Genomic DNA, 26,351 nt, shown 5'->3' with positions numbered 1-26,351 from the left:
GAGATCACCTAGCTGGGTCACGAAACGTCTGCAACAAATGCTCGGGGAGTATTGAGCCGGGGTGGCGCAGTGGTTAGAGTGTAGCACTGCAGGCTACGTCAGCTAACTCCTAGCTGTAGTTCAGCAGTTCAAATCTCACCACCGGCTCCAGGTGGACTCAGCCTTCCGTCCTTCCAAGGTGGGTCAAAGGAGGACCCAGATTGTTGGGGGCGATATGCTGACTCTGTAAACTACTTAGAGAGGGCTGTAAAAACACTATGAAGTGGTATATAAGTCTAAAGTCTTGTTGTTGTGAGCTGCCCCGAGTCTTCGGAGAGGGGCAGCATACAAATCTAATAAATTATTATTATTATTATTATTATTATTATTATTATTATTATTATTATTAAATGCTATTGCTACTGAGGACTCCACAGTTGTTGTCCTCCTCCTCGTCCCTCCATCCCTCCTCTTTCTCCTCCACTCCACAAAGTCCACTCCTTCCTAGCCCTGATGAGGTGACCTAGCTTGGTCACGCAACGTCTGTTAGGCCGGTCACCCAAGCTCAGAGAGCAGCCTCCTCCTTTCAACCCCAAGCTACAAATAGTCTTCCTCCCACCTGGCAAATCCATCGAATCACACGGCCTGATTTTATGACTGTTGGGTTTTAACCACTCTACTACATGCTTGCACTGTCTTGTAAACACATCTCTATGGTCAGGTCGCAATTAACTGACCAGTGTGTCACCTTTTGATGACCAAAAGGGGCAGATACTCTGCAGACTGTATAAACCTCTGCAGAATAGATGTTCCTCCCTTCCCTTCTCCTCTTCTGAACTCTTTTCGCCTTGATGACCCTTCCTTGTCCACCTCCTGTGTGCTCCATTGTCCTCGGCTGAGGACACATGTGTGAGATGAAATCCAAAGCCATCCTCACACATGGGACCATCCAGAAGTTATTAATATGGACTGGAATATAAACTTATCTGCTTGAAATTTGCAATTGCTTGAATCAACACAATTGTAAGTAAAGATTGTATTTTTCATCTTTATGAAGGAGTGGTCATTTGTTGCTAAAAAATTGGGATTCTGAACCACGTGTCATTTCTTGCCATGCTAACTCCGCTGCAAATTAAGCCAGCTGAACTCTGCTAAGTGGAAGTGATGTGCCGGTGTCTGGAGGCTGTTGGGGCCTGGATGGGTGTCAACAGACTCAAACTCAACCCGGGTAAGACGGAGTGGCTGTGGGTTTTGCCTCCCAAGGACAATTCCATCTGTCCTTCCATTACCCTGGGGGGGGGATTATTGACCCCCTTGGAGAGGGTCCGCAACTTGGGCGTCCTCCTCGATCCACAGCTCACATTAGAGAACCATCTTTCAGCTGTGGCGAGGGGGGCGTTTGCCCAGGTTCGCCTGGTGCACCAGTTGCGTCCCTATCTGGACCGGGACTCACTGCTCACAGTCACTCATGTTCTCATCACCTCGAGGTTCCACTACTGTAACGCTCTCTACATGGGGCTACCTTTGAAAAGTGTTCGGAAACTTCAGATCGTGCAGAATGCAGCTGCGAGAGCGGTCATGGGCTTACCTAGGTATGCCCATGTTACACCAACACTCCACAGTCTGCATTGGTTGCCGATCAACTTCCGGTCACAATTCAAAGTGTTGGTTATGACCTATAAAGCCCTTCATGGCACTGGACCAGAATATCTCCGAGACCGCCTGCTGCCGCACGAATCCCAGCGACCGATTAGGTCCCACAGAGTGGGCCTTCTCCGGGTCCCGTCAACTAAACAATGTCGGTTGGCGGGCCCCAGGGGAAGAGCCTTCTCTGTGGCGGCCCCGGCCCTCTGGAACCAACTCCCCCCGGAGATTAGAACTGCCCCTACTCTCCTTGCCTTTCGTAAGCTCCTTAAGACCCACCTTTGTCGTCAGGCATGGGGGAACTGAGACATCTCCCCCGGGCATATACAATTTATGAATGGTATGTTTGTATGTATGTGTGTTTAGAAAATGGGCTCTTTTAAATAATTTTAAACAGTAATTTAGATTTGTTGTGAATTGTTTTCACTTTGTTGTGAGCCGCCCCGAGTCTGCGGAGAGGGGCGGCATACAAATCTAAATAATTAATAAATAAATAAATAATACAGATAACATTAATAATAATCAAAATACCCAACACTGGCCACGGTTGTTCAGCGAGTCCCTGCAGCTGTTTTCAAGGTGAAATATCACTAAGCGAATCGGGCTTCCCCCCCGTTGGACTTTGCTTGGCAGAAGCCGGTGGGCGGAGGGGAAGAGCGGGGAGGAGAGAGGTTCGTGGTCTCCTTCTCACCTTGGCGCAGTTGTCTGCCTTCGGCTCCAGCTCTTCCATGGAGACCAGGGACTGCAAGAGGCTGCTCTCCAAGTAACCGCGCTCGGCCAGAAGGTCGAAGCGAGCCTCCGGGTTAGCCAGCAGCAGCGAGAGAGCCACGGCGAAACCAGCCATGTCGATGGGGAAGGGCCGGTTGGGCTTCCAGGCCGTGTAGAAACCCACCACGTGGCCGTTTTCCACCAGGGGGCGCTCGAAACGGAGGCCCCCCACCAGGCCCACGGGCCAGACCGAGACGCGCTGGGTGGAACGGATCTGTTTGGGGAGAGAAGGGGAGGCGATCAGCAGGAATCTCCCCATCCCTTCCTCTCTGGTTCAACCATAGTTTAAGGATGTCCCTGCATCTCTTATTCTCTTTTTTGAGCTTTGCTTTTAAAATAATTATTATATAATGTTTTAAGTAAGGATTGTCTTGTTCGTTTACTGTTTTAATGATAGATAGATAGATAGATAGATAGATAGATAGATAGATAGGTAGAGTCAGATAGACAAAGATAGATGAGGATGATAGAGACGGTAGATTGAGAGAGACAGACAGACAGCTAGATAGGCAGAGATTGAAGAGAATGATAGAGAAAGATAGGTAGGTAGGTAAGGAGAGAGAGAGAGAGACAGACAGACAGAGATAGAGAAGAATGATAAAGATAGATAGAGAGACAGACAGACAGGCAGAGATAGGGATCGATGACAATGATGGATAAGATCGAGAAGAAAGAAAGAAAGAAAGAAAGAAAGAAAGAAAGATCACTGCTATATAGATTAGATAGATGATAGAGAGGATAGAAAGATATAGATAGCCAGATAGATAGATAGATAGATAGATAGATAGATAGATAGATAGATAGATAGATAGATAGATAGATAGATATAGATAAATAATGACAGACAGACAGACATAGATGAGAATGATAAAGATAGGTAGATAGGCACACACAGAGAGAGGGATAGATGAGAATCATGGAGAAGATGGAGAAGAAAGAAAGAATAAATAGATCCCTGCTATATAGGTAGATTAGATAGATGATAGACAGATAGACAGACAGACAGATAGATAAAACGAGCTAAAACAGTGGGAAAAATCAAACTTGCTTAACAATCAAATGCGGTGATTCCCGCAAGAACTATAACAATTATAAAACTGGGTGTAATTCAGGGAATAACTGACTCGCTTAGCAACTCAACTGTGGTCCTAAGTCGAGGACCACCTGTATGGATCTCCTGTAAAAGACGCCCAGGGGTGGGCTACTTCCCGGATGGGGAGGGAGAGGGGCCATGCAGTGGGGTATCGAAAATGGAGCCACACCCACAGCGGAGCAGTAAAAATTTTGGTATCCCTTCGCTGAGAGACGCCCCTCTTGTTAGCGAGGTGGGCGGCATTTGGTTTCAACAAATAAAAACACAGATAGGCATATAAAAAGAATGTGTTTCCTGAACGGCTACAGGGTTTCAGGCCACTGACCTCATCGAAGAGGCGGAGGCTGTAGGTGTTGTCATCATCTGCGAAATACACCACGCCCGCGTCGGGGAGCCTGCGGTGCCCGCGCAGCCACTGAAGGGCCAGGTTCCGCTGCTCCACCCCGCGCGGCTTCAGCCAGTTGGGATCGGTCTCCTTCCGCTGGTGCTCCTTGGGGGTCTCGGTGTGGAGGTGGGTGAAAGGCAGCTTACTCTGGGCGAGCAACTCGGAGACCAGCGGCGTCTTGCTCGGTGAGTCCTCGACCACGATCCAGTGCAGGTTTTTGACGTGCATCAACGTCTGGGAGAGACGGACCAGCTCAGCTTTCTGGACCAGCCTGACAACCGAGAAGGAAGGAAGGGAGGGAGGGAGGGAGGGAGGGAGGAAGGGAGGAAAGAAGGAAGGGAGGGAAGAAGGAAGGAAGGAAGGAAGGGAAGAAGGGAGGAAAGAAGGAAGGGAGGGAGGGAGGAAGGAAAGAAGGAAGGAAGGGAGGGAGGAAGGAAGGAAAGAAGGGAGGAAAGAAGGAAAGAAGGAAGGAAGGAAGGAGAGGGAGGGAGGAAAGGAAGGGAGGGAGGAAGGAAGGAAGGGAGGAAAGAAGGAAGGAAGGAAGGAAGGAAAGAAAGAAGGAAAGGAGGAAGGGAGGAAGGAAGGAAGGGAAGGAAGGAAGGAAGGATCGAGTGGTTGTGTTAAGAGACACTTCTATCGAACGTCGGAAGCTGTTTTCCTTTTCTTTTTCTTTCCCACAATTTCTCTCCTGCCGCCTTTCCTCTCTACCTCAATCCCTCCTTCTCCCCTTCCTCTTTCCTTCTTCCCTTAAGCACCAGTCTTTTGCTTAGAATGAGGATAAGAAACTTCTTTATTCCCTCCTTTCCTTCCTTTTCTTTCCTTTCTCCTAGTTCCCTCCTTCTGTCTCCTGTCTTCCTTCCTTCCCTCCATTTTACTTCCTTCCAGCTTGCTTCCTTCCTCCTGCCCACCCTCCCTCCATTTTCTATCCCTCTTTCTAACATTTATCTATGTCTACCGATTATTTATCTGTCCCAATCTCCTATCCTTAATAATAATAATAATAATAATAATAATAATAATAATAATAATAACAACAATAATAACAACAATAGTTCTATCTATCTCTATCTATCTATCTATCTATCTATCTATCTATCTATCTATCTATCTATCTATCAATCTCTATCTATATCTATCTATCTATCTATCTATCTATCTATCTATCTACCTATCTATCAAACTATCTATCTATTTATCTAATCTATTTATCTAATCTATCTATCTATCCATCCATCCATCCATCCATCCATCTATCTAATCTATCTATCTGTCCTATCTATCTATCTATCTATCTATCTATCTATCTATCTATCTATCTATCTATCTAGTCTATTTATCTACCTACCTTCTATCAATTAATCTATCTCTATCTCCATTTCTATCATTTATCTATGTCTGTCTGTCCTTTTATTAATCTATCCCTATCTCCCTTTCTATCATTTATCTATCTATGTCTCTCTACTTATTATCCCTATCTTCCTTTCTATGTATGCCTGCCTTATCTTATCTTGTCCGTCCGTCCATCCATCCATCCATCCATCAAAACACAAAACAAATAAGACAATCCTCACTTCAAACCATTACATAGTAAAAAAAATTTAAGACTTAAAAGTGAAGCTAAAAGTGAAGAACAAGAGATGGAGGGGCGTGGCTAATAAGGGCGCTGTCCCACCGGTTCACCCATCCCCCTGGAAACCCCTGGCAGCCTGGCATAACCAAGGCTTGAGGGATCTTAACAATGAAAGAGGCACAAATAACGTTCAGCATCGCCCTCTTTTGTCCCTTACCTGACATAGGTGGGCGTGACCACATAGATGACAGGTGTTTCTTCTACCCGCTCCGGAACCTTTTCCAGGCCCTGCAACCGCTTCACTTCCTTTTGCAACTGGGATAGGCGCTTCTCCTTGACATGGATGAGGTCACTAGCAGCCTTCAGGGGTTGGCTGCAATCACAGGGCTGCCCTACAACCAGAGAAAGGAATCCTGTTCCTCCACCTCCTTTGCATTTTCCAAGTCTGCACAGGTAATTATTGTTAACTGTGTCTCTATTTATCCTTCTTTACTTATTTTGTTTAATAATAAATAATAAACAATAAATAAATGAGCCGGGGTGGCGCAGCAGGTAGAGTGCTGTACTGCAGGCCACTGAAGCTGAGAAGGTCAGCGGTTCAAATCTCATCACCGGCTCAAGGTTGACTCAGCCTTCCATCCTTCCAAGGGGGATAAAATGAGGACCCGGATTGTGGGGGCGATAGGCTGGCTCTGTTAAAAAGTGCTATTGCTAACATGTTGTAAGCCGCCCTGAGTCTAAGGAGAAGGGCGGCATAAAAATCAATCAATCAATCAAATAAATAAATAAATTAAATAAATCAATAAACAAACAAACAAATAAACAAACAAACAAACAAATAAATAGAGAATGACCAGCCTAGAGAAAAGAAGGACTAGGGGTGACCTGGTAGCAAAATTCTAGTATTTGAGGGGTCTGCCCAAAAGAGGATTTATTTTCCAAAACAAGAAAGTTGGAAATTGGTAGACCCAAGAGGAGGCAGCATTAGAATATCAATATAATAATAATAATAATAATAATAATAATAATAATAATAATAATTTATTAGATTTGTATGCTGCCCCTCTCGGAAAACTCGGGGCGGCTCACAACAATAATCAAAGACAATATAACATTGCAACAAATCTAATATTAAAAGAGAAAGATATACAAAACCCCAACAATTAAAAACCATGCAACACATACATACCAAAACATAAAACATAAAAGCCTTGGGGAGGTGTTTCAGTTTCTCCATGCCTGGCGATATAATTTGCGAAAGACAAGGAGGGTGGAAGTTTGTTCCAAGCATCTATGACTCTTTTAATCAAACAATATTTTCTCGTGTTGCTTCTGATCTTTTTCCCCAACAAACCTCAGATTGTGCCCTCTTGTTCTTGGGTTCACTTTCCTATTAAAAACGCTTCCCTCCTGAACCTTATTTAACCCTTTCACATACTTCAGATCGTGCAGAATGCAGCTGCGAGAGCAATCATGGGCTTTCCCAAATATGCCCATGTCACACCAACACTCCGCAATCTGCATTGGTTGCCGATCAGTTTCCGGTCACAATTCAAAGTGTTGGTTATGACCTATAAAGCCCTTCATGGCACCGGACCAGATTACCTCAGGGACCGCCTTCTGCTGCACGAATCCCAGCGACCAGTTAGGTCCCACAGAGTGGATCTTCTCCGGGTCCCGTCAACTAAGCAATGTCGCCTGGCGGGACCCAGGGGAAGAGCCTTCTCTGTGGCGGCCCCGGCCCTCTGGAACCAACTCCCCCCAGAGATTAGAACTGCCCCCACCCTCCTTGCCTTTCGTAAACAACTTAAAACCCACCTCTGCCGCCAGGCATGGGGGAATTGAGATCCTCTTTCCCCCTAGGCCTTTACAATTCTATGCATGGTATGTATGTATGTATGTTTGGTTTTTATATTAATTGATTTTTAATCATCAATACCAAATTACTATTGTACACTGTTTTATTGTCGCTGTTAGCCGCCCCGAGTCTCTGGAGAGGGGCGGCATACAAATCCAATAAATAAATAAATAAATAAATATTTAAATGTTTCGATCTTGTCCCCCCTTTTCCTTCTGTCCTCCAGACCATCTTGCTTGGCAACAGATGTTTTGGGCTCAAGTGCGGTCGTAAGTCGAGGACCCCCTGTGCAAACCCAGACTTTTTTTTTCTATTCTCTTGGCAAAGAGTGACACATTCTTGACCCCAACTCTGATGCTCACCCAGTTGCATCAATGCGTACATGAGGCCAGTCACGGACACCAGGAAGTAGATGAGAAAAACATTTTTGAGTTTCACCTTCATGGCACGACCTTAAGGAGAGAAAGAGAGGCAAAATGTTAAAACCAGGGCCTATCCAATTCAATTTATGTATGGTATGCTCGTATGTATGCTTGCTTAATAATGGGGTTTTTAATATTTTAAATGTTAAATTATTAGATTTGTCATAACTGTTTTATTGTGTTGTGAGCCGCCCCGAGTCCACGGAAAGGGGCGGCATACAAATCTAATTAATTAATTAATTAATTAATTAATTAACAAACAAACAAACAAATAAACAAACAAATAAAATCAAGATGAAGGCCTCCGGAAATTGAATGCACAGCAATATTGATAAATATTAATAAACAAGATGAAGATTTCTGGAGCAGTAAGAAGTTAGCAGTCATATGCAATGTAATTAAATTTTAATGTTTACCCATTAGTGTACATTCAAAGTGACAATATTTTGTTCTTTTCTGTTCTATTATTCTTTCTATTCTATTGTCTCCTAGGATGGTTTCATAATGCAGATTTTTTTTTTTGCCATTTAAATTTAAAATGGTAAAAACAAAGTTAAACAGACGCTGTTATTATTATTATTATTATTATTATTATTATTATTATTATTATTATTATTTGACTTGTATGCCGCCCCTCTCCGAAGAGGGGTGGCTCACAGATGATGATAATATTTCCCCCCTTTTCGATATTTATTTATTAAATTCATCAGCCTCCCATTTCACCATAGGGCAACTCTGAGCGGCTTATAATATTAAAATTGTTATCACTGCAGTGCACAATGGAAAAATATAACCCCAATGTAATCTATAATTTTATACATTTTTAATGGATCGGTTATGTACACCACCCACAGCCCCTCTTTGAGGGAGATGATTAAGAAAATATGAAATATCAATAAAGATAAATTCCCAGTTAAGAAAGCACAGTGCCCTACCTTTCTGTTTCCTTCTAAAGAAATTAGAGAAGTCAATTTTTCATTTTTTCTCTCCCATCTAACCTGCCTCAGAGGGTTCCACTAAGGCCAGCTGTGCTATAACTCCCATCATCCCCAGCCCCTTTCCTTCACCCAGAACCTCCCATCACTCCCAACGATCTCCTACTATTGTAACTCAGACATAGCTCCTGCACCTTCTAGGGAGACTACAACACCCATCGTTCCCCACATCACCTCTTGCTTTCGAGTCAGGCGTGATGTACTACAAAACCCATCATCCCCGTTTCAGTCACCTACAGAGGTGCAAAGCGGCTCCCCCCCACCTGTCAATGCACTGACACAGAACCCATCATCCTCTACCGCCTGAGGAGGGAATGGATATCAAGGAGGGCGCCAGGTTGGGGAAGGCACCTCCGGTTATGTTCTCCCATCTGCGCAGGCGCAGTTGCTTCGCAGCCCTCCCTGAGGTTCCACAGCCCGACGGCTGCCACGGGAAGGACGGCAGGGAGATGGTGTAACACCGTTACCATGGCAATGGTGCCAAGGCCTAAGCTCACCGGTTGCTTTTGCCGCCGACAAGGGCGAAGGAAGAAGTACCGGGCTCGCTCCTCAGCTCGTCAAAGCCCTTCCATCTTATCTGGGGTCCGCGCTTTCTTCCCCTCACCCTCCAGCTCGCCCAGGAAACCACTTCCGGTCCGTCTGATTTCGTACTCCTTTCGTCGTCCGTTGCTATAAAGGGTTCCCCGGTGCAACAACTTCCGGCCTCCTCTGGTTCCCCCTGAACACGTTCCGCCCGCCAATTCAAAATAAATGCCATCTCATTATAATCACCCCTTCCGTACATTTTGCAGCCCTGCGAGTTTTATTCCAATTTTCTTGAAAACTTTACACAACGGCCCAATTAGGATCTACTTAAAAGTGTATTAAAAGACAGGGACTCCATGTTGTACCCTGAACTCATTAAAATGGTTAAAGGAAAGCCATAGAGAGAGGTCTTCAACCTCGTCCACTTGATGGCTTGGGGACTTCCAACTCCCAGAATTCTTCAGCCAGCAATTCTGGGAGTTGAAGTCCAGAACCTATCAGTGTTGGAGACCGCCTGCCATAGAAGGCAGAAATGCAGACAAAACTCAAATATTGGAATTGTCTCTAGATGTTGGGACCAAAAGACCTGTAGATGTTGATGGAGACATTGCTTCCAAGGCCCCTTCCAACTCAGTTATTCCTACTTGAGACACTTGTGTCTCCAAGGTCGGAATGTATGCATCAACATTTACAGTTGTTGAGACACAAGTGTCTCAAGTGGTAGAAATAACAAAGTTGGAAGGGACCTTGGAGGTAATCTACTGCACACACACAAGCAGGGGACACCCCTGTAGGCTATACCATTTCTGACGGATGCCTATCCGATTCTCATCTTGAAAGCCTCCAGGGATGAAGCACCCACAACTTCCAAAGGCAACTTCTGTCCCATTGGTTGATTTCACTGTCAGAAAATTTCACCTTATTTCTAGGTTGAATCTCTCCTTGACGGGTTTCCATCCATTATTCTTTGTCTGGTCTTTGAGTGCTTTGGAAAATAAGTTGACCCCCCTCCTGTGACAGCCCCTGAAATACTGGAAGACTGCTAACATCTCCCAGCGGGACCCAGGAGAAGAGCCTTCTCTGTGGTGGCCCCAACCCTCTGGAACCAGTTCCCCCCAGATATCAGAGTTGCCCCCACCCTCCTTGCCTTTCGCAAGCTCCTTAAAACCCACCTCTTTCGTCAGGCATGGGGGAACTGAGACTTTCCCTTCCCCCTAGGCTTACAAAAAATTTATGCATGGTATGTCTGTATGTATGATTGGTTTATTAAATTAGGGTGTTTAAATTAACTTAAATTTTAGATTTGTTTATATTGTCTTATTATTGTTATGAGCCGCCCCGTCTTCGGAGAGTGGCGGCATACAAATCTAATAACAATAATAATAATAACAATAATAATAATAATAATAATAATAAAATAAATAAATAAAAATTATTATTATTATTATTGTTTTTATTGCAAAGTCAATTCTCTATGTTTAGTTGGCAACGCCAAGATTCAGAATTGGGATTCTTTTTCTACAAGTGAGACATTGGATGGAAAAGTGGCGAGTTGACCCTATTTAAGACCAGAATATTCTTTTCTTTTTTGGGGTTTTTTTTTTTGGGCCAACTGGTATTCAGAAATGATGTTAGTCCTCAACATACGACCACAATTGAGTTTATGGCGCTAAGAGAGCTGTTCGTTAAGGGAGTTTTTTTGCCCAGTTTTACGACCTTCCTTGCCAGGTTTCGTTGAGCAAAATTTCCCTTCCCCCTAGGCTTATAGAATTTATACATGGTATGCTTGTATGTATGATTGTTTCTTTAAATTGGGGTTTTTTAGATTATTTTTAATATTAGATTTGTTTACATTGTCTTTTTTATTGTTGTTGGCCGCCCCGAGTCTTCACAGAGGGGTGGCATACAAATCTAATGAATGAATGAATGAATGAATGAATGAATGAATGAATGAATGAATGAATGAATGAATGTCTCTCCTGGTCCTTGTCTTCTCTAGACTAGCCATGCACAGTTCCTACAACCATTGTTCCAGCCTCCAGGCTCCTAATCATTTTGGCTGCGCTTTTCTGCACTCTTTCTAGAGTCAAATGATCCCATGGCTGATAGCAAAGAGTAGGAAGTATAATAAGTTTTACTCCTCCTCCTGAAAAAAAAAAATGGAAACTGGTGATTTATTATAATTGTGGAGGTGAGAATCACTACAGAAGTAATTGTATGATGCAGCAGTCGAAAACAAGCAGGAAACTTCAAAGGGCTCCAGTTAAGGCACCATGCTAGCCAACTCCAACTTTAAAGACAACGGATGAAAGAAGCGGTGTTTTACTCAAGCCTTCCTTGACCATAGAATAACCATTGGCGACTCTTCTGTGTCGGGTCCCTAATCACAAGAGGCTGGAGCATGTCAAACATAATGGCATTGTACTGGGTATCAATATCCTCTGATATAGCTCTGCGTGCCACCTGTGGCACACCTGCCATAGGTTTGCCATCATGGAACTAGAAGGTCCTTCTCCCAGTGCAGGTAGAGGGCATTTACATAAGGGCCCTCCTTGATTTAAAAAGTTTTTCCGAGACTTCTTATGATTCTGCTCTTACAAAAGCTGGACAATTTGGAGATTGGAGGCATAGGAACATAAAGTTGTCCTACAAAAATTCTTCTAAAACTTCAGGCTAATGTTTGGCCCTCAGTCCAAACCAGACTGACAAAAAGAGCTGCTACTACTTGGAGAGGGGAGAGAAAGATACTAGTAATTTTGGGGGGAAGAAGGGCTACAAAAAAGGATGAAATTTTTTTTTTTTTTAAAGGAGTGCTCACTCTTGATTTCCATAAGAAAGTAATCTCATACCTTAATGGAATAGCAATAGGAATACATTCTTGAGGAAACCATTGCAAAGCTTTTTTTAAAGAAAAAAAAATTAAACTTCAAACAGTGTCTTAGCTTCCTTGAAATCACTTTCTCTTAAAGCAGTGTTTCCCAACCTTGGCAACTTGAAGATATCTGGACTTCAACTCCCAGAATTCCCCAGCCAGCAAATGCTGGCTGGGGAATTCTAGGAGTTGAAGTCCAGATATCTTCAAGTTGCCAAGGTTGGGAAACATTGTCTTAAAGGATTAAAAATGATTTTGAAAAAAACTTTTAAAAGGTTTGCTCACTTGCCATTGTTTACAAGGAAATTTTAACCGCATACCTTAATATACAATAGTAATCGCAATAAATTCTCAAAAAATGACCATTGTAAAGGTTTTTTTAAGACAGGGAACGAATTAAGTTCTTAAGTAGAGGTACCACTATACTTATTTCCGAAACAAAACTGGTCTTTCTGAGCAAAAGCCTTCAAGCAGGTACTTTACCAGAAGAAGTAGGGTTTGACCCATTTTTTCCTTCAACACAAAACTAGTTCAAACCAGAACAGCGAGACTTTTTACGGCATTTTTATTTATTTTTTATTCTCCATCTTTTATCAAAACACTCAAGTCAGTAAAAGCTTTACCTGCGGATGTCATGGCAATCGGGAAGGGATATAGAAAAAGATCTCGGTGTGCATATGTTTTGAGTGTGTGTCTCTTATGTTTTAAGGGATTTTTTTTTTCAAACTAAAAGCCTCGCTCTGTGCCTTTTTTTTTTTCCCTGGCTTGGCAAACACGTATTAAGGGAGAAACCAGCCAGAATCAGGAATGTTTATCCACAGACACCTACAGATTATTTTTTAAAAAAACAAAAACCCACAAAATGAAATCTTCCGGCTTGTAAGCGGGAGCGAAGCCCAGAGGCAGGAATGGAAGGAAGGAGGCAGAGCAGCTAAAAGGGGGGAAAAAAATAACCCAGCCCTTCCTGCAGGCAGGTGCACCCTGCTTCTCTCTTTCCTGCAAGGAAGGGGGGGGGGGGGGGTTGCTTCTCTAGCAGCTCCTGGCCCCTCCCATGCAATTCCCCCGCCCCATTTTTCCTTGGTCCCTGCGGAGAGTATAGTCTCATTTTCCACTTCCTCTTAAGTCCAAGTCTGCTTAACTAGCAACAAGGACAATAACTCACTTTTTTTTTTAAAATCTTCACATGATCGGTCTAGTTTTGCCTTTCCCCCCGCCCAAAATAAAAATAGCCATAAATAGAAGTGACAGTGATTGACTGACACCGAGCTCACCTCCCTTCCCTTGGAAACAGAAAATCCCCCACAACCTCCAGGCTGGGGGGATGAAAGGGAAAAATAATAATAAACTTCCCAAGGATTTAGCAAGAAGAGCCTCCTGGGAGGTTGCAGGGAATAAGAGTCAGGTTTTTGGACATTCTTGCAAAGGGTTGTGTACGGGATTTGGGGGGGGGGATTTTACTACATTCACCGGCTGGCAAGGAAACGAAGTTGAAAAGGCAGTCCTTGCCCAACCGTCAATTGGGTTTCTATTTTGAGGCGTTGTATCCTCAAGCCCATCTCCCAATTGGTTCCAAAAAAAAAAAAATTGATTTAAAAACTTCAGCCAGAACACAAGGGGCACAGATGAAGGAGGGAAGGGGTGCAGAGAAAACAGAACTAGGTCCAACAACTTTGGAAAAAAAGGCAATCCAGGTTTGCCTTTTCCAGGAAAATAATTGGAAGGGAGGATATGTGCCTTGGCCTCCAGTCCCCAAAGGGAAAACAGGTTGCAATCCGGCGTCGCCAGGAGAGTCCTCATTTTACAGCCAATATTGCTAAGAGTGGGAGGGAGGAATACCTAGAAGGGGGAGAGAGGAAGGGGAGAAAGAGAGGAGGGAGGAAGGGTGGAGAGGAAGGAAGGAAAGGCAGGGAAGAAGAGAAGGAAAAGAAACAGGAAGGAAGGGAAGAGGGAGGAAAGAAGGAACATAGAAAGAAGGGAAGGAAAAAGATGAGAGTGGAGAGATAGGAAAGAAAGGAGGGGAAGGGGGGGAAAGAAAAGAGGGAGGGAAAGACAAAGAAACAAAGAGTAGAGGAAGAGAACGAAGGAGGAAAGAAAAAATGGGAGGAGTGGGGAGATAGGAAGGAAAGGGAAGGAAGGAAAAAGAAGGGATGAAGAAAGAAAGAGGAGAGAGGAAGAAAGAGAGGAGAAGGAAAGAAAAAAAGATAAATAGGGGAGGGACTTGAGAGGGAGGAGAAAAAGTAGGAGGAAGAGAAGGATACACAGGCCAGAGGAAGGGAGGAGAAAGATATCCCACTTCCGTTTCATGCCTTCTGAACTGGGACACTTCGACCTAAGATACAGAGGCAGCGGGGAGCTTCCAGATCTATCTACACAATGGATGGGGGCGGGGTGGATGGGATCTTGGCCTAGAGCTCCTCAACCCCCCCTCCAAGTACCCGCCCCCCAACATCTCCCTGCCCCTCTGCCCAGCTAATTCTCATCTCCCCTGCCCCCCGCCTCGTGCCATTATCGTAGCGAGATGCTCCAGTCGTCTCCGACGTTCACGGCGGGCTTGCGGATGGTTAGAACGGAGGTCTCGGCTTCGTGGGTGAAATCCAGGCGAGACTCGCCGGCTCCTGGAAGAAGGAAGCGGGGTGGGAGAGAAGAGAGAGAGACCATAAGTCGAAGCAACATTGGAGGTCTTCTAATCCAACCCTCTGATCATGCAGCAGACTATACCAGGCCATACAAATGGTTGTTGGGGCCTGGATGAGTGTCAACAAACTCAAACTCAACCCAGACAAGACGGAGTGGCTGTGGGTCTTGCCTCCCAAGGATAATTCCATCTGTCCGTCCATTACCCTGGGGGGAGAATCACTGCCCCCCTCAGAGAAGGTTCGCAACTTGGGCGTCCTCCTCGATCCACAGCTCACATTAGAGAAACATCTTTCAGCTGTGGCGAGGGGGACATTTGCCCAGGTTCGCCTGGTGCACCAGTTGCGACACTACTTGGACCGGGAGTCACTGCTCACAGTCACTCACGCCCTCATCACCTCGAGGCTCGACTACTGTAACGCTCTCTACATGGGGCTACCTTTGAAAAATGTTCGGAAACTTCAGATCGTGCAGAATGCAGCTGCAAGAGCAATCATGGGCTTTCCCAAATATGCCCATGTTACACCAACACTCCGCAGTTTGCATTGGTTGCCGATCAGTTTCCGATCACAATTCAAAGTGTTGGTTATGACCTATAAAGCCCTTCATAGCACTGGACCAGATTCTCTCAGGGACCGCCTTCTGCTGCACGAATCCCAGCGACCAGTTATGTCCCACAGAGTTGGCCTTCTCCGGGTCCTGTCAACTAAACAATGTCGCTTGGCGCGACCCAGGGGAAGAGCCTTCTCTGTGGCGGCCCCGGCCCTCTGGAACCAACTCCCCCCAGAGATTAGAATTGCTCCCACCCTCCTTGCCTTTCGTAAGCTGCTTAAAACCCACCTCTGCCGTCAGGCATGGGGGAATTGAGATCCTCTTTCCCCCTAGGCCTTTACAATTCTATGCATGGTATGTATGTATGTATGTCTGGTTTTTATACTAATGGGTTTTTAATCGTTTTTAGATTACTATTGTACACAGTTTTATTGTTACTGTTAGCCGCTCCGAGCCTCCGGAGAGGGGCGGCATACAAATCCAATAAATAAATAAATCTTCTTGAAAACCTTCAGTGCTGGACATTCCCAACTTCTGGTGGCAAGCTGTTCCAATGATTAATTGTCCTCACTGTTAGGAACTTTCTCCTTAATTCCAGATTGCTTCTCTCCCTAATAAGTTTCCATCCATTGCTTCTTGTCCCGCTTCTTGGTGCTTTGGAGAATAGCTTGACCTCCCTCTTGTTTGTGAAATATTGGAAGACTGCTATCATGTCACCCCTAGTCCAGTGTTTCCCAACCTTGGCAACTTGAAGATATTTGGACTTCAACTCCCAGAATTCCCCAGCCAGTGAATGCTGGCTGGGGAATTCTGGGAGTTGAAGTCCAGATATCTCCAAGTTGCCACGGTTGGGAAACACTGCCCTAGTCTTCCTCTTTGTTAGACAGGATATACCTACTTCTCATAATCTCCAGGGTATTCACAGGTAGGTTTCACCCAACTGGCTAAACCGGGGTCCTGATCTCTAAGGTCACAAAACATCATACACACAACCCACCCACCCACCCTAATTGTCAGTATAGTGGTACCTCTACTTAAGAACGCCTCTACTTAGGAACTTTTCTAGATAAGAACCAGGTGTTTAAGATTTTTTTTTTGCCTCTTCTCAAGAACCATTTTCTACTTAAGAACCCGAGCCCGGAAAAAATTCCCAGGAAATCTGAGAGCGGCACAAAGGCCCGGCCAGTTTCCTGCCATTCTCCCTTTAATCCTGGCCATCTTGGGCTTTTCTGGGCTGCCAGAAAATAATTTCTTTCCTAATGGGTTTGCACACATTATTTGCTTTTCCATTGATTCCTATGGGAAAAATTGCTTCTACTTATAAACTTCTCTACTTAAGAACCTGGTCACGGAACGAATTAAGTTCTTAAGTAGAGGTGCCACTGTACTACATAGTTCACCAGTAGAGTTCGTCCATATATGAACTAACCAGCAATGTATGTTTGGAGGAAATAATATAATGTTACTTTAAGAGTTAGGCTGCAATTAGTCATAAAAGGGAGTCAGGTGTGTTGCTCTACTGGGTTGTTGTATTGTATTGTTTTGCTGTTGTTAGTGGCTATTGCGGTTAGTCTTGCTAATGCTTGCTATTGCTGTGTGCTAAATATTGGTCTATGTATTATGGTATTATGTAGAACTGTGTAATATTAATGGTTAGCTGCTGTGTGTATAGAACTGTATATGATTGCTTGACCTGGATATGTATGTAGCTGACTGTATACTGGTTAATCTATTGTATACATTGTAAATAATATTTACACTCTACTTATATTAGTCTGTAAATAATATTTATACTCTACTTATATTAGTCTGTGTTATTGGCTTAACAGCCACCACTGTGCCACATATACAGTGTTCCCTCGATTTTCGCGGGTTCAAACTTCGTGAAAAGTCTATACCACGGTTTTTCAAAAATATTAATTAAAAAATACTTTCCGGTTTTTCCTGCCCGATGACGTCATGTGTCATTGCCAAATCTGCCTTTAATAATTTTTAAAAAAAAATAAACTTTAATAAATAAACATGGGGAGTAATAATCTAAATGGTTTATAAGGGAATGGGAAATTGCAATTTAGGGGTTTAAAGTTTTAAGGGAAGGCTTGTGATACTGTTCATAGCCAAAAATAGTGTATTTACTTCCGCATCTCTACTTCGCGGAAATCCGACTTTCGCGGGCGGTCTCGGAACGCATCCCCCACGAAAATCGAGGGAACACTGTACTCTGTTTCTAAATTTAGGATCCTAACATTGGTTATAAGCCCAGAGTGGAATGCTAACATTAATCGAACAAGGTTTGCACATGTCAAACTACCCCAGAGCCAATTGACTTTGAAGTCAAACTCATTTTCCAGCCTCTTCTTAAAAGCCTCCATTGTTGGAGCACCCACAACTTTTAGTGGCAAGCTGTTCCACTGGTTAATTGTCCTCACTGTCAGGAAATTGTTCCTTAGTTCTGTTGTGGTTGGCTCTGCCCCAGCTCCTGCCCCAGGGAATGGGGAGGTGGATGCAGGGGAAAATTCACCATGTCACAGGCCTGTGTTATTGCCGACAAAATCAGTTCAGAGTTTAGTTTCCTGGGACGAAGAAGAAGGTGGGAGTGACTTGGCAGAGGAGGGCTTGGCACACAGCCCAGGCAGTCAATCTCCCTTATCTTCCTTTGATTCGGATGAAGACATTTTGGACCCACGCAAGCGCAGAATTATGTGTAGAAGAGACCAAGTAAAGACATATTACAGGAAATAAGGGAGGCCACCTGTGTTTGGGTGGGGCTCCAGTAATTAGGGCTGCTGCGACAAATAGCAGCATGTGGGTTTGGCCGTTGTGGAAGAAAATATGATCGGAGTTCGTCGGGAATCTTGTGTTGCTGGACTTTGTTGCTTTTTCACGCCTTTGAAACCAAAGCAGAGCAACGTGTGTGTTCGTTGGAAGAAGAAGGGGTGTGAAGTTTCTTCACAGCTGCTAGCTAAGTACTTAATGACTGCTTAAGGGAAATTGTACAGACTACCCGGTTGTTTTGGGAAGAGTGCTCTTTGCAATACAAAAAGAGTGCTTAGTTTATTTTGACTTTCGTGATAAAGAACATTGTTTTGAATTTTCAAACGTGTGTGTGTGTCTGAAATTTGTACCCTTGAATTTTCGGGAGGCTCCTATCAGAGAGCCCGGCAGAACAAGTTCTCTCCTAGGCTGCTTAGCTTTTATCCAGGAAAGGAAATCATTCGCCATTCCCACCCAAAAGGGAATAGGAAACATGGTGTAACTTTGGCCCCACCGCAAACTCACCATGTTGTTTGAGGAAGACGGCCCCTGGTTTTCCCGCTCCGAGGATCACCACCCGTTCGATCCAAGCCGGGGTTTCAAAGCTGCCTTTTGGGTCGGCTGAGCTGGAATAAAATTGGGGAATTTCAAGGGGGTGTTGGATGATTTAAAGGGGAAGGAAGATGGAGAGGAGGGGTGGAAATATAAGAACTCCTAGACTGATTACCTGGCCGTCAACACGTTGCCCGAGAAACGGAAGAGGCGGTGCAAGTATTGTCCTTTTGTCTCAAAATTATACGTGTGTCCGTCGTCGACGAAAAGTTCCCCTTGGGCGGTTCCCTGGAGGGATTGAGAAAAGTAAAAACCCAAATGATTGGACTCGGGACAGGCTAGTGACAATAAAGTCACTCTACTTTATTCTCTTTTATTTCATTTTATAATAATAATAATAATAGCAAGTGTTGGAAGGGACCTTGGAGGTCTTCTAGTCCAACCCCCTGCTTTGGCAGGAAACCCAACGCTACTTCAGACAGATGGTTATCCAACATCTGCTTAAAAACTTCCAGTGTTGGAGCATTCACAACTTCTGGTGGCAAGCATCGTTTTCACTGTCCTTAGTTTGAAGTTGCTTCTCTCCTTGTTTAGTTTCCACCCATTGCTTCTTGGTCTGCCCTCAGGTGCTTTGGAGAATAGGTTGACTCCCTCTTCTTTGGGGCAACCCCTGAGATATTGGAAGACCCGCTATCATGTCTTTGTGGATCCTTCTTTTTATTAAACTAGCCATGTCCAGTTCCTACAACCGTTTTATTCTATTCTATATTTTATTGTACAGTGAACCCTCGATCATCGCGAGGGTTCCGTTCCAGGACCCCACGCGATGATCGATTTTTAGCGAAGTAGCGGTGCGGAAGTAAAAACACCATCTGCGCGTGCGCAGATAGTGTTTTTGCTTCCACTGCCGCCCGCCCTTCGCCCGCCCACCCCGTTGCTCGCGCCTGGGGTGCGCGCGCGTTTGGGGACTCCCTAGATCCGCTCCCCAGCTGGGGAGCGGATCTAGGGAGTCGCGCGTTGCTGGGGAAAGCGCGCGCGTTGCTGGGGAAAGCGCGCGCGTTTGGGGACTCCCTAGATCCGCTCCCCAGCTGGGGAGCGGATCTAGGGAGTCGCGCGTTGCTGGGGAAAGCGCGCGCGTTGCTGGGGAAAGCGCGCGCGTTTCGGGACTCCCTAGATCCGCTCCCCAGCTGGGGAGCGGATCTAGGGAGTCGCGCGTTGCTGGGGAAAGCGCGCGCGTTGCTGGGGAAAGCGCGCGCGTTGCTGGGGAAAGCGCGCACGTTTCGGGACTCCCTAGATCCGCTCCCCAGCTGGGGAGCGGATCTAGGGAGTCCCGAAACGCGCGCGCTTTCCCCAGCAACGCGCGACTCCCTAGATCCGCTCCCCAGCTGGGGAGCGGATCTAGGGAGTCCCGAAACGCGCGCGCTTTCCCCAGCAACGCGCGCGCTTTCCCCAGCAACGCGCGACTCCCTAGATCCGCTCCCCAGCTGGGGAGCGGATCTAGGGAGTCCCCAAACGCGCGCGCTTTCCCCAGCAACGCGCGCGCTTTCCCCAGCAACGCGCGACTCCCTAGATCCGCTCCCCAGCTGGGGAGCGGATCTAGGGAGTCCCGAAACGCGCGCGCTTTCCCCAGCAACGCGCGCGCTTTCCCCAGCAACGCGCGACTCCCTAGATCCGCTCCCCAGCTGGGGAGCGGATCTAGGGAGTCCCCAAACGCGCGCGCTTTCCCCAGCAACGCGCGCGCTTTCCCCAGCAACGCGCGACTCCCTAGATCCGCTCCCCAGCTGGGGAGCGGATCTAGGGAGTCCCCAAACGCGCGCGCTTTCCCCAGCAACGCGCGCGCTTTCCCCAGCAACGCGCGACTCCCTAGATCCGCTCCCCAGCTGGGGAGCGGATCTAGGGAGTCCCCAAACGCGCGCTCTTTCCCCAGCTGGGGAGCGGAGCTGGGATGTCCCCAAGCGCGTGCCGCCCGCCCGCCCACGCCGTTGCTCGCGCCGCCGCTGGGGTCTTACGGGGGCAAGAGGGGGAAGACCCAGGGAAGCCTCTGCCCGGCGGGGAAACTCCACCATCTATGCATGCGTGGAAGGGCACGCATGCGCAGATGGTGGAGTTTACTTCCTGGTTGAAAACTCGCGAAATAGCCCTTTCGCGATACTTGAACACGCGAAACTCGAGGGTTCACTGTACTATATTCTATTCTCTATATTCTATTCTATTCTGTTCTGTATTCCTATTCTCTTCTATATCCAATTCCTATTCTCTTCTATTTTCTCTTCAATTTTTAATTTTTTGTTCTTTTTTTAAAAATAATTTTTATTGTAATTTTTTAAAAACATGACCTTTAAAGCCCTATATGGCATTGGACCAGAATACATCTGGAACTGCCTTCTACCGCACAAATCCCAGCAGCTGATAAGGTCCCACAGAGTTGGCCTTCTCCGGGTCCCGTCGACCAAACAATGTCGTTTGGCGGGCCCCAGGGGAAGAGCCTTCTCTGTGGCGGCCCCGACCCTCTGGAATCAACTCCCCCCAGAGATTAGAACGGCCCCCACCCTCCTTGTCTTTCGCAAATTACTCAAGACCCACCTTTATCGCCAGGCATGGGGGAGTTAAGATTCCTTCCCCTAGGCCATTACAAGTTATGCATGGTATGTTTCTGTGTATGTTTGGTTTTTATAATAAGGGTTTTTAGTTGTTTTATTAATTGGATTGTTACATTTTGTTTTTATCATTGTTGTTAGCCGCCCCGAGTCTGCGGAGAGGGATGACATACAAATCCAATAAATAATAATAATAATAATAAAATAATAATTAATTTTCTGTTCTATCCTATCCCATTCCTCGACTTGCCACCATTCTTTTAGTGACTAATAGTTCCAACAGCACTGAAGAAGTCGCTTACAACCGCTTCTCCTATTTATGACCATCCGTCACAACACCTCCACGTTGCAAAATCTCTGCCCTGGGCAACTATGTATGAGTTGCACCTATCTTTCGGACCCTTTTGGTCACTGTTTGTGACGCAAATCCTTGCAGTTATTCAGAGGAGCATCGAATCCAGCTTCCTCTATCCTCCAATTGCTGGTTGCAAAGATGAAAAATGGTAATGATCCAGCGTTTCAGGACCATCATAAACACAAGCCAGTTCCCAGGGACCTGAAATTTTGTTCCTGCGATTGTGGAAATGTTGGGCTAGTTGTAAGTCTGAGGGCTGGTTCTAGGTCACCTTTTTTTAAGAGCCTCTGAATAGTGGCTAAACACCTGTTAAGGTGAGGACTACCTACAGGGGGTAGACAAAAAAATGGAAACGCTTCGCAGCTCTTCCGTGGAATCCAGATTTGTGAAGCTCCCTTCGAACAGTTTTTGTGGAAACTGGGTTCTGTACGTGTCTATTGAGCTCTGCAGTGATTTTAGGAGCTGCGGTCTTGCGATCCGCTCTAACAATTCGCTTTAGAGTCCGACCAATCTCTCTCAGACGACTTCGAGTTTCGACCAGACCTGTGCTTGGCTGAGGACATTTTCCCTTCTCTTTCAAAAGCAGTCATGACTTTTTGAGACATGACCTCTTGAAACGCCAAACATCCGGACACTTTCTGTGACACTAGCGCCTGCCATTCGAGCACCAACAATTTGGCCTCTTTGAAAGTCTGAGATTTCTGTCTGCCATTTCTAGAAGGTTATAACCAATTTCCTTAAATTTGTGTAAAACAAAAAGGTAGTTTAAAAAAACATATCAAATAACAGAATTTTTAAAAAAAACATTAAAATATGTCAAGTTTTGATTGATTTGAACATGCTCAAACATTATGATGCCAAAAAGTCAAGTGTTTCCATTTGTTTGTCCACCCTCTGTATAAGACAGGGGTTTCCAACTGTGGCAACTTTTAAGACTTGTGGACTTCAACTCCCAGAATTCCCCAGCCAGATGGGGCAAAACTGTCTGACTTAGCCACATAAATTTTGGAGGGGTCTTCAGAGAAGGGTGGCACATAAATCCTATTATTATTACTGTATTATTATTATTTATTTATTTATTTATTATTTAGATTTATATGCCGCCCCTCTCCGCAGACTCGGGGCGGCTCACAGCAAAGTGAAAAACAATCTACAACAAATCTAAATTACTATTTAAAAAAACATTTTAAAAACCCCATTTTCTAAACAAACATACATACAGACATACCATTCATAAATTGTAAATGCCCGGGGGAGATGTCTCAGTTCCCCCATGCCTGACGACAAAGGTGGGTCTTAAGGAGCTTTTCAGAAGGCAAGGAGAGTAGGGGCAGTTCTAATCTCCGGGGGGAGTTGGTTCCAGAGGGCCGGGGCCGCCACAGAGAAGGCTCTTCCTCTGGGGCCCGCCAACCGACATTGTTTAGTTGACGGGACCCGGAGAAGGCCCACTCTGTGGGACCTAATCGGTCGCTGGGATTTGTGCGGCAGCAGGCGGTCTCAGAGATATTCTGGTCCAGTGCCATGAAGGGCTTTAAAGGTTATTATTATTATTATTATTATTATTATTATTATTATTATTATTATTATTGTCATTTTGTTGTTGTTGTTGTTGTTATTATTATTATTATTATTATTATTATTATTTATTGGATTTGTATGCTGCCCCTCTCTGTAATTTATTATTATTATTATTATTATTATTATTATCATCATCATCATCATCATCATCAATATCAATCTCCAGTGAACTGGACTGAATCCCTGCTAGGGCTGGCCAGGTCTTTTGATGGTGTTATTCCATTCAATCATCATAATTTAGGAACCTTGGTGGCACAGCGCTTAAAGTGCAGTACTGCAAGCTGCTTCCGCTGACTGATGGCTGTAGTTCACCAGTTCAAATCTCACCAGGCTCAAGGTTGACTCAGCCTTCCATCCTTCTGAAGTGGGTAAAATGAGGACTCAGATTGTTGGGGGCCATGTGCCGACTCTTTAAACCGCTTAGAGAGGGCTGTAAAAGCACTGCAAAGCGGTATATAAGTCCAAGGGCTATTGCTGTGGTGCAGCCCTCCAAACCCATCCATCCCTGCATCCCAATCTCACCTGAGGCCCCAAAGCCACGTAGAGAGTGTATGGATCGTTCTGCATGCAGTCCGAAGAACGCCGGACACGCTCCTTCCGGGCCACAATGCTGCCCCCACGCTGGTAGACGGGGATCTTTGGGAACGGAGAAAAGGTTAAGAGTTCAGGAAGGTTGTGGAAGGAGATGGAACCTGAGGGAGGGGTCACTTTTTCCAGCTGAATGGTCACTAAATAAAACTGTCGTACAAGGTGCGTTCCAAAAGTAATGCAATTATTATTTTTTAAGTAATTTATTGAACAGATTTGCACAAACACTTAAAATTCTTCAAAGTACTGTCCTTGGGCCTCTACACATTTTTTCCAGAGACTATGCCATGACCGGTACGCGCTCTGGAAGGCGTCTTTGGGGACCTCTTGCAAAGTCTTCATCACGGCTGATTGGATCTCTTCTATGGATGAAAAATGCGCCTTGACACAACACGCTACGAGTCCACAAGTTCCTGGCCAAACACCAGGTGCCAACACTGCCCCCCCCCCCTATAGTCCTGACGTCGCCCCAGCAGACTTCTTTTTGTTCCCAGCCCTGAAAAGAACCCCGTTTTTTGTCCATAGAAGAGATCCAGTGAGCCGTGACGAAGACCTTGCGAGAGGTCCCCGAAGACGCCTTCCAGGGCGCGTACCGGTCATGGCAGAGTCACTGGAAAAAATGTGTAGAGGCCCAAGGACAGTACTTTGAAGAATTTTAAGTGTTTGTGCAAATCTGTTCAGTAAATTACTTTTTTAAAAAATTGCATTACTTTTGGAACGCACCCTGTAGGTCAAGGACTACCTGTATTCATCTACACACACACACACACACACACACACACACACACACACACACACACACACACAGGATCTCGATTACCCCTGCGTGACAGGTTGGCTGAGCATATTTTGGTGCTCTGCATGGGGTTGGGGGGGAAAGGCTTTGAGAAAAATCACAACTGCCCCCCCTCCCCTGCAGCTCTTTGCAAGGGGGGGCCATGCTTGATTAGACCCCGAATCTCGGACTCACGCTGTTCATGGTGACCGTCAGATAAAACGTCTGCGGGGCGTGGAGTTTCTGGTGGGTGTGGACGTCGTACCAAATCTGCAGAGAGAAAATTGTTTATTTGTTTTCTTATATTTGTTAATAAACAAACAAATAAATAAAACGAATACTGCATGTCGGTTCAGAGAGGCAGGCATAGAAATCTAATTAATAATAATTATATTTATTTAATTACATTTACTTATTTATAAATAAATAAATATTAAAATGTAATAAAATATATATAAGTCAGTTGAGAAAGGTGGCATAGAAGTCTAATTAATAATAACTATATTCATTTTATTATATTTAATTTGTCTGTCCGTCCGTCCGTCCGTCCATCCATCCATCTATCTATTTATCTATCTCTTTCCATCTATCAATTTATCTCTCTCTCTCTCTCTATCTATCACTTTCCATCTATCTATCTATCTATCTCTATCTATCTATCTATCTATCTATCTATCTATCTATCTATCTATCTATCTATCTATCTATCTATCTATCTATCTATCTATCTATCTATCTATCTATCTCCACCTATCTATCTATCTATCTATCTATCTATCTATCTATCTATCTCTTTCCATCTTTCTACCTATCTACCTACCTACCTATCTATCTATCTCTTTTCATCTATCTATCTATCTATCTATCTATCTATCTCCACCTATCTATCTATCTATCTATCTATCTATCTATCTCTTTCCATCTTTCTACCTATCTACCTACCTACCTACCTATCTATCTATCTCTTTTCATCTATCTATCTATCTATCTATCTATCTATCTATCTATCTATCTATCTATCTACACCTATCTATCTATCTATCTATCTATCTATCTATCTATCTATCTATCTATCTCTTTCCATCTTTCTACCTATCTACCTATCTATCTATCTCTTTCCATCTATCTATCTATCTATCTGTCTGTCTGTCTGTCTGTCTGTCTGTCTGTCTGTCCGTCCGTCCGTCCGTCCGTCCGTCCGTCCGTCCGTCCGTCCGTCCATCCATCCATCCATCCATCCATCCATCCATCCATCCATCCATCTATCCTGTTGTTTCTTGTATGTTGCAAGATGCCCCAAGTCCTCAGAGAGGGGTGGCATATAAATCCAATAAATAAATAAATCCAATAAATCCAATAAATAAATATTCATATTTATAAGCCACCCATCCTCTGACGGACTCAGGTCAGCATATAATAAAACAACATACTGTACAAAATTTAAAACCCCAATATATTAAAAAAAAAAGCATCCATCCATCATTCATAGGTACTGGCCAGAGCTTTGGTGCTTCATGGCCCCAGGCAAAGCCATGTTTTTAAGGCCTTTTGGAAGTCCGGGAGGGGGCAATGTGAATCTCTGCGGGGAGTTGGTTCCAAGCGACCGGAGCCACCACAAAGAAGGCCCTTCCCTGGGATCCCGCCAGCCAGCATTGCTTGGTAGACGGGACCCGGAGGAGGCCAACTCTGTGGGATCTGACCGGTCGCTGGGAAGGCTGAGGCAGAAGACAGTGCCATAAATAATCTGGTCCTAAGCCATGCAGGGCTTTAACCAACACCTTAAATTGCGTTCGGGGACCGATCGGAAGCCGGTGCAGCTCAGAGAGTTTTGGAGTTATATGGGTATCTAGGTACA

The 26,351-nt window shown here is 45.0% G+C and overlaps 2 protein-coding genes across 9 annotated transcripts in view; both read right to left on the bottom strand.

Moving 5' to 3' along the window:
* B3GAT3 (beta-1,3-glucuronyltransferase 3) overlaps nucleotides 1-9,361 on the bottom strand; it is a 42,521-nt gene extending 33,160 nt beyond the window's left edge. For 2 of the 7 annotated variants that reach the window (XM_070766171.1, XM_070766165.1), the window contains exons 1-5: nucleotides 9,212-9,361; nucleotides 7,660-7,749; nucleotides 5,657-5,831; nucleotides 3,810-4,140; nucleotides 2,315-2,605 (exon numbers count right to left, since the gene is read on the bottom strand). In XM_070766171.1, coding sequence (XP_070622272.1) covers nucleotides 2,315-2,605; nucleotides 3,810-4,140; nucleotides 5,657-5,831; nucleotides 7,660-7,741 — 879 coding nt within the window. In that variant the 5' untranslated portion in view covers nucleotides 7,742-7,749; nucleotides 9,212-9,361. Of the gene's footprint in view, nucleotides 1-2,314; nucleotides 2,606-3,809; nucleotides 4,141-5,656; nucleotides 5,832-7,659; nucleotides 7,750-8,654; nucleotides 9,098-9,211 lie in introns of those variants that run through there. The other 5 variants (XM_070766166.1, XM_070766170.1, XM_070766167.1 and 2 more) reach the window with 5 other exon arrangements.
* A 3,301-nt stretch (nucleotides 9,362-12,662) lies between these two features.
* The window catches only part of GANAB (glucosidase II alpha subunit), a 54,007-nt gene continuing 40,318 nt past the window's right edge, over nucleotides 12,663-26,351 (bottom strand). For both annotated transcript variants that reach the window (XM_070766524.1, XM_070766525.1), the window contains 5 exons: nucleotides 24,692-24,766; nucleotides 23,656-23,769; nucleotides 18,779-18,891; nucleotides 18,577-18,677; nucleotides 12,663-14,726 (listed from right to left, as the gene is read on the bottom strand). In XM_070766524.1, the coding sequence (XP_070622625.1) occupies nucleotides 14,617-14,726; nucleotides 18,577-18,677; nucleotides 18,779-18,891; nucleotides 23,656-23,769; nucleotides 24,692-24,766 (513 nt within the window). In that variant the 3' untranslated portion in view covers nucleotides 12,663-14,616. The remainder of the gene's footprint in view (nucleotides 14,727-18,576; nucleotides 18,678-18,778; nucleotides 18,892-23,655; nucleotides 23,770-24,691; nucleotides 24,767-26,351) is intronic.

The sequence above is a fragment of the Erythrolamprus reginae genome, chromosome 13, assembly GCF_031021105.1.
Source record: "Erythrolamprus reginae isolate rEryReg1 chromosome 13, rEryReg1.hap1, whole genome shotgun sequence".
In the NCBI taxonomy this organism is placed as follows: Eukaryota; Metazoa; Chordata; class Lepidosauria; order Squamata; family Dipsadidae; genus Erythrolamprus; species Erythrolamprus reginae.
Note: the sequence above shows the minus strand (reverse complement) of the source record. Positions and strands in the feature narration are given on the sequence as shown.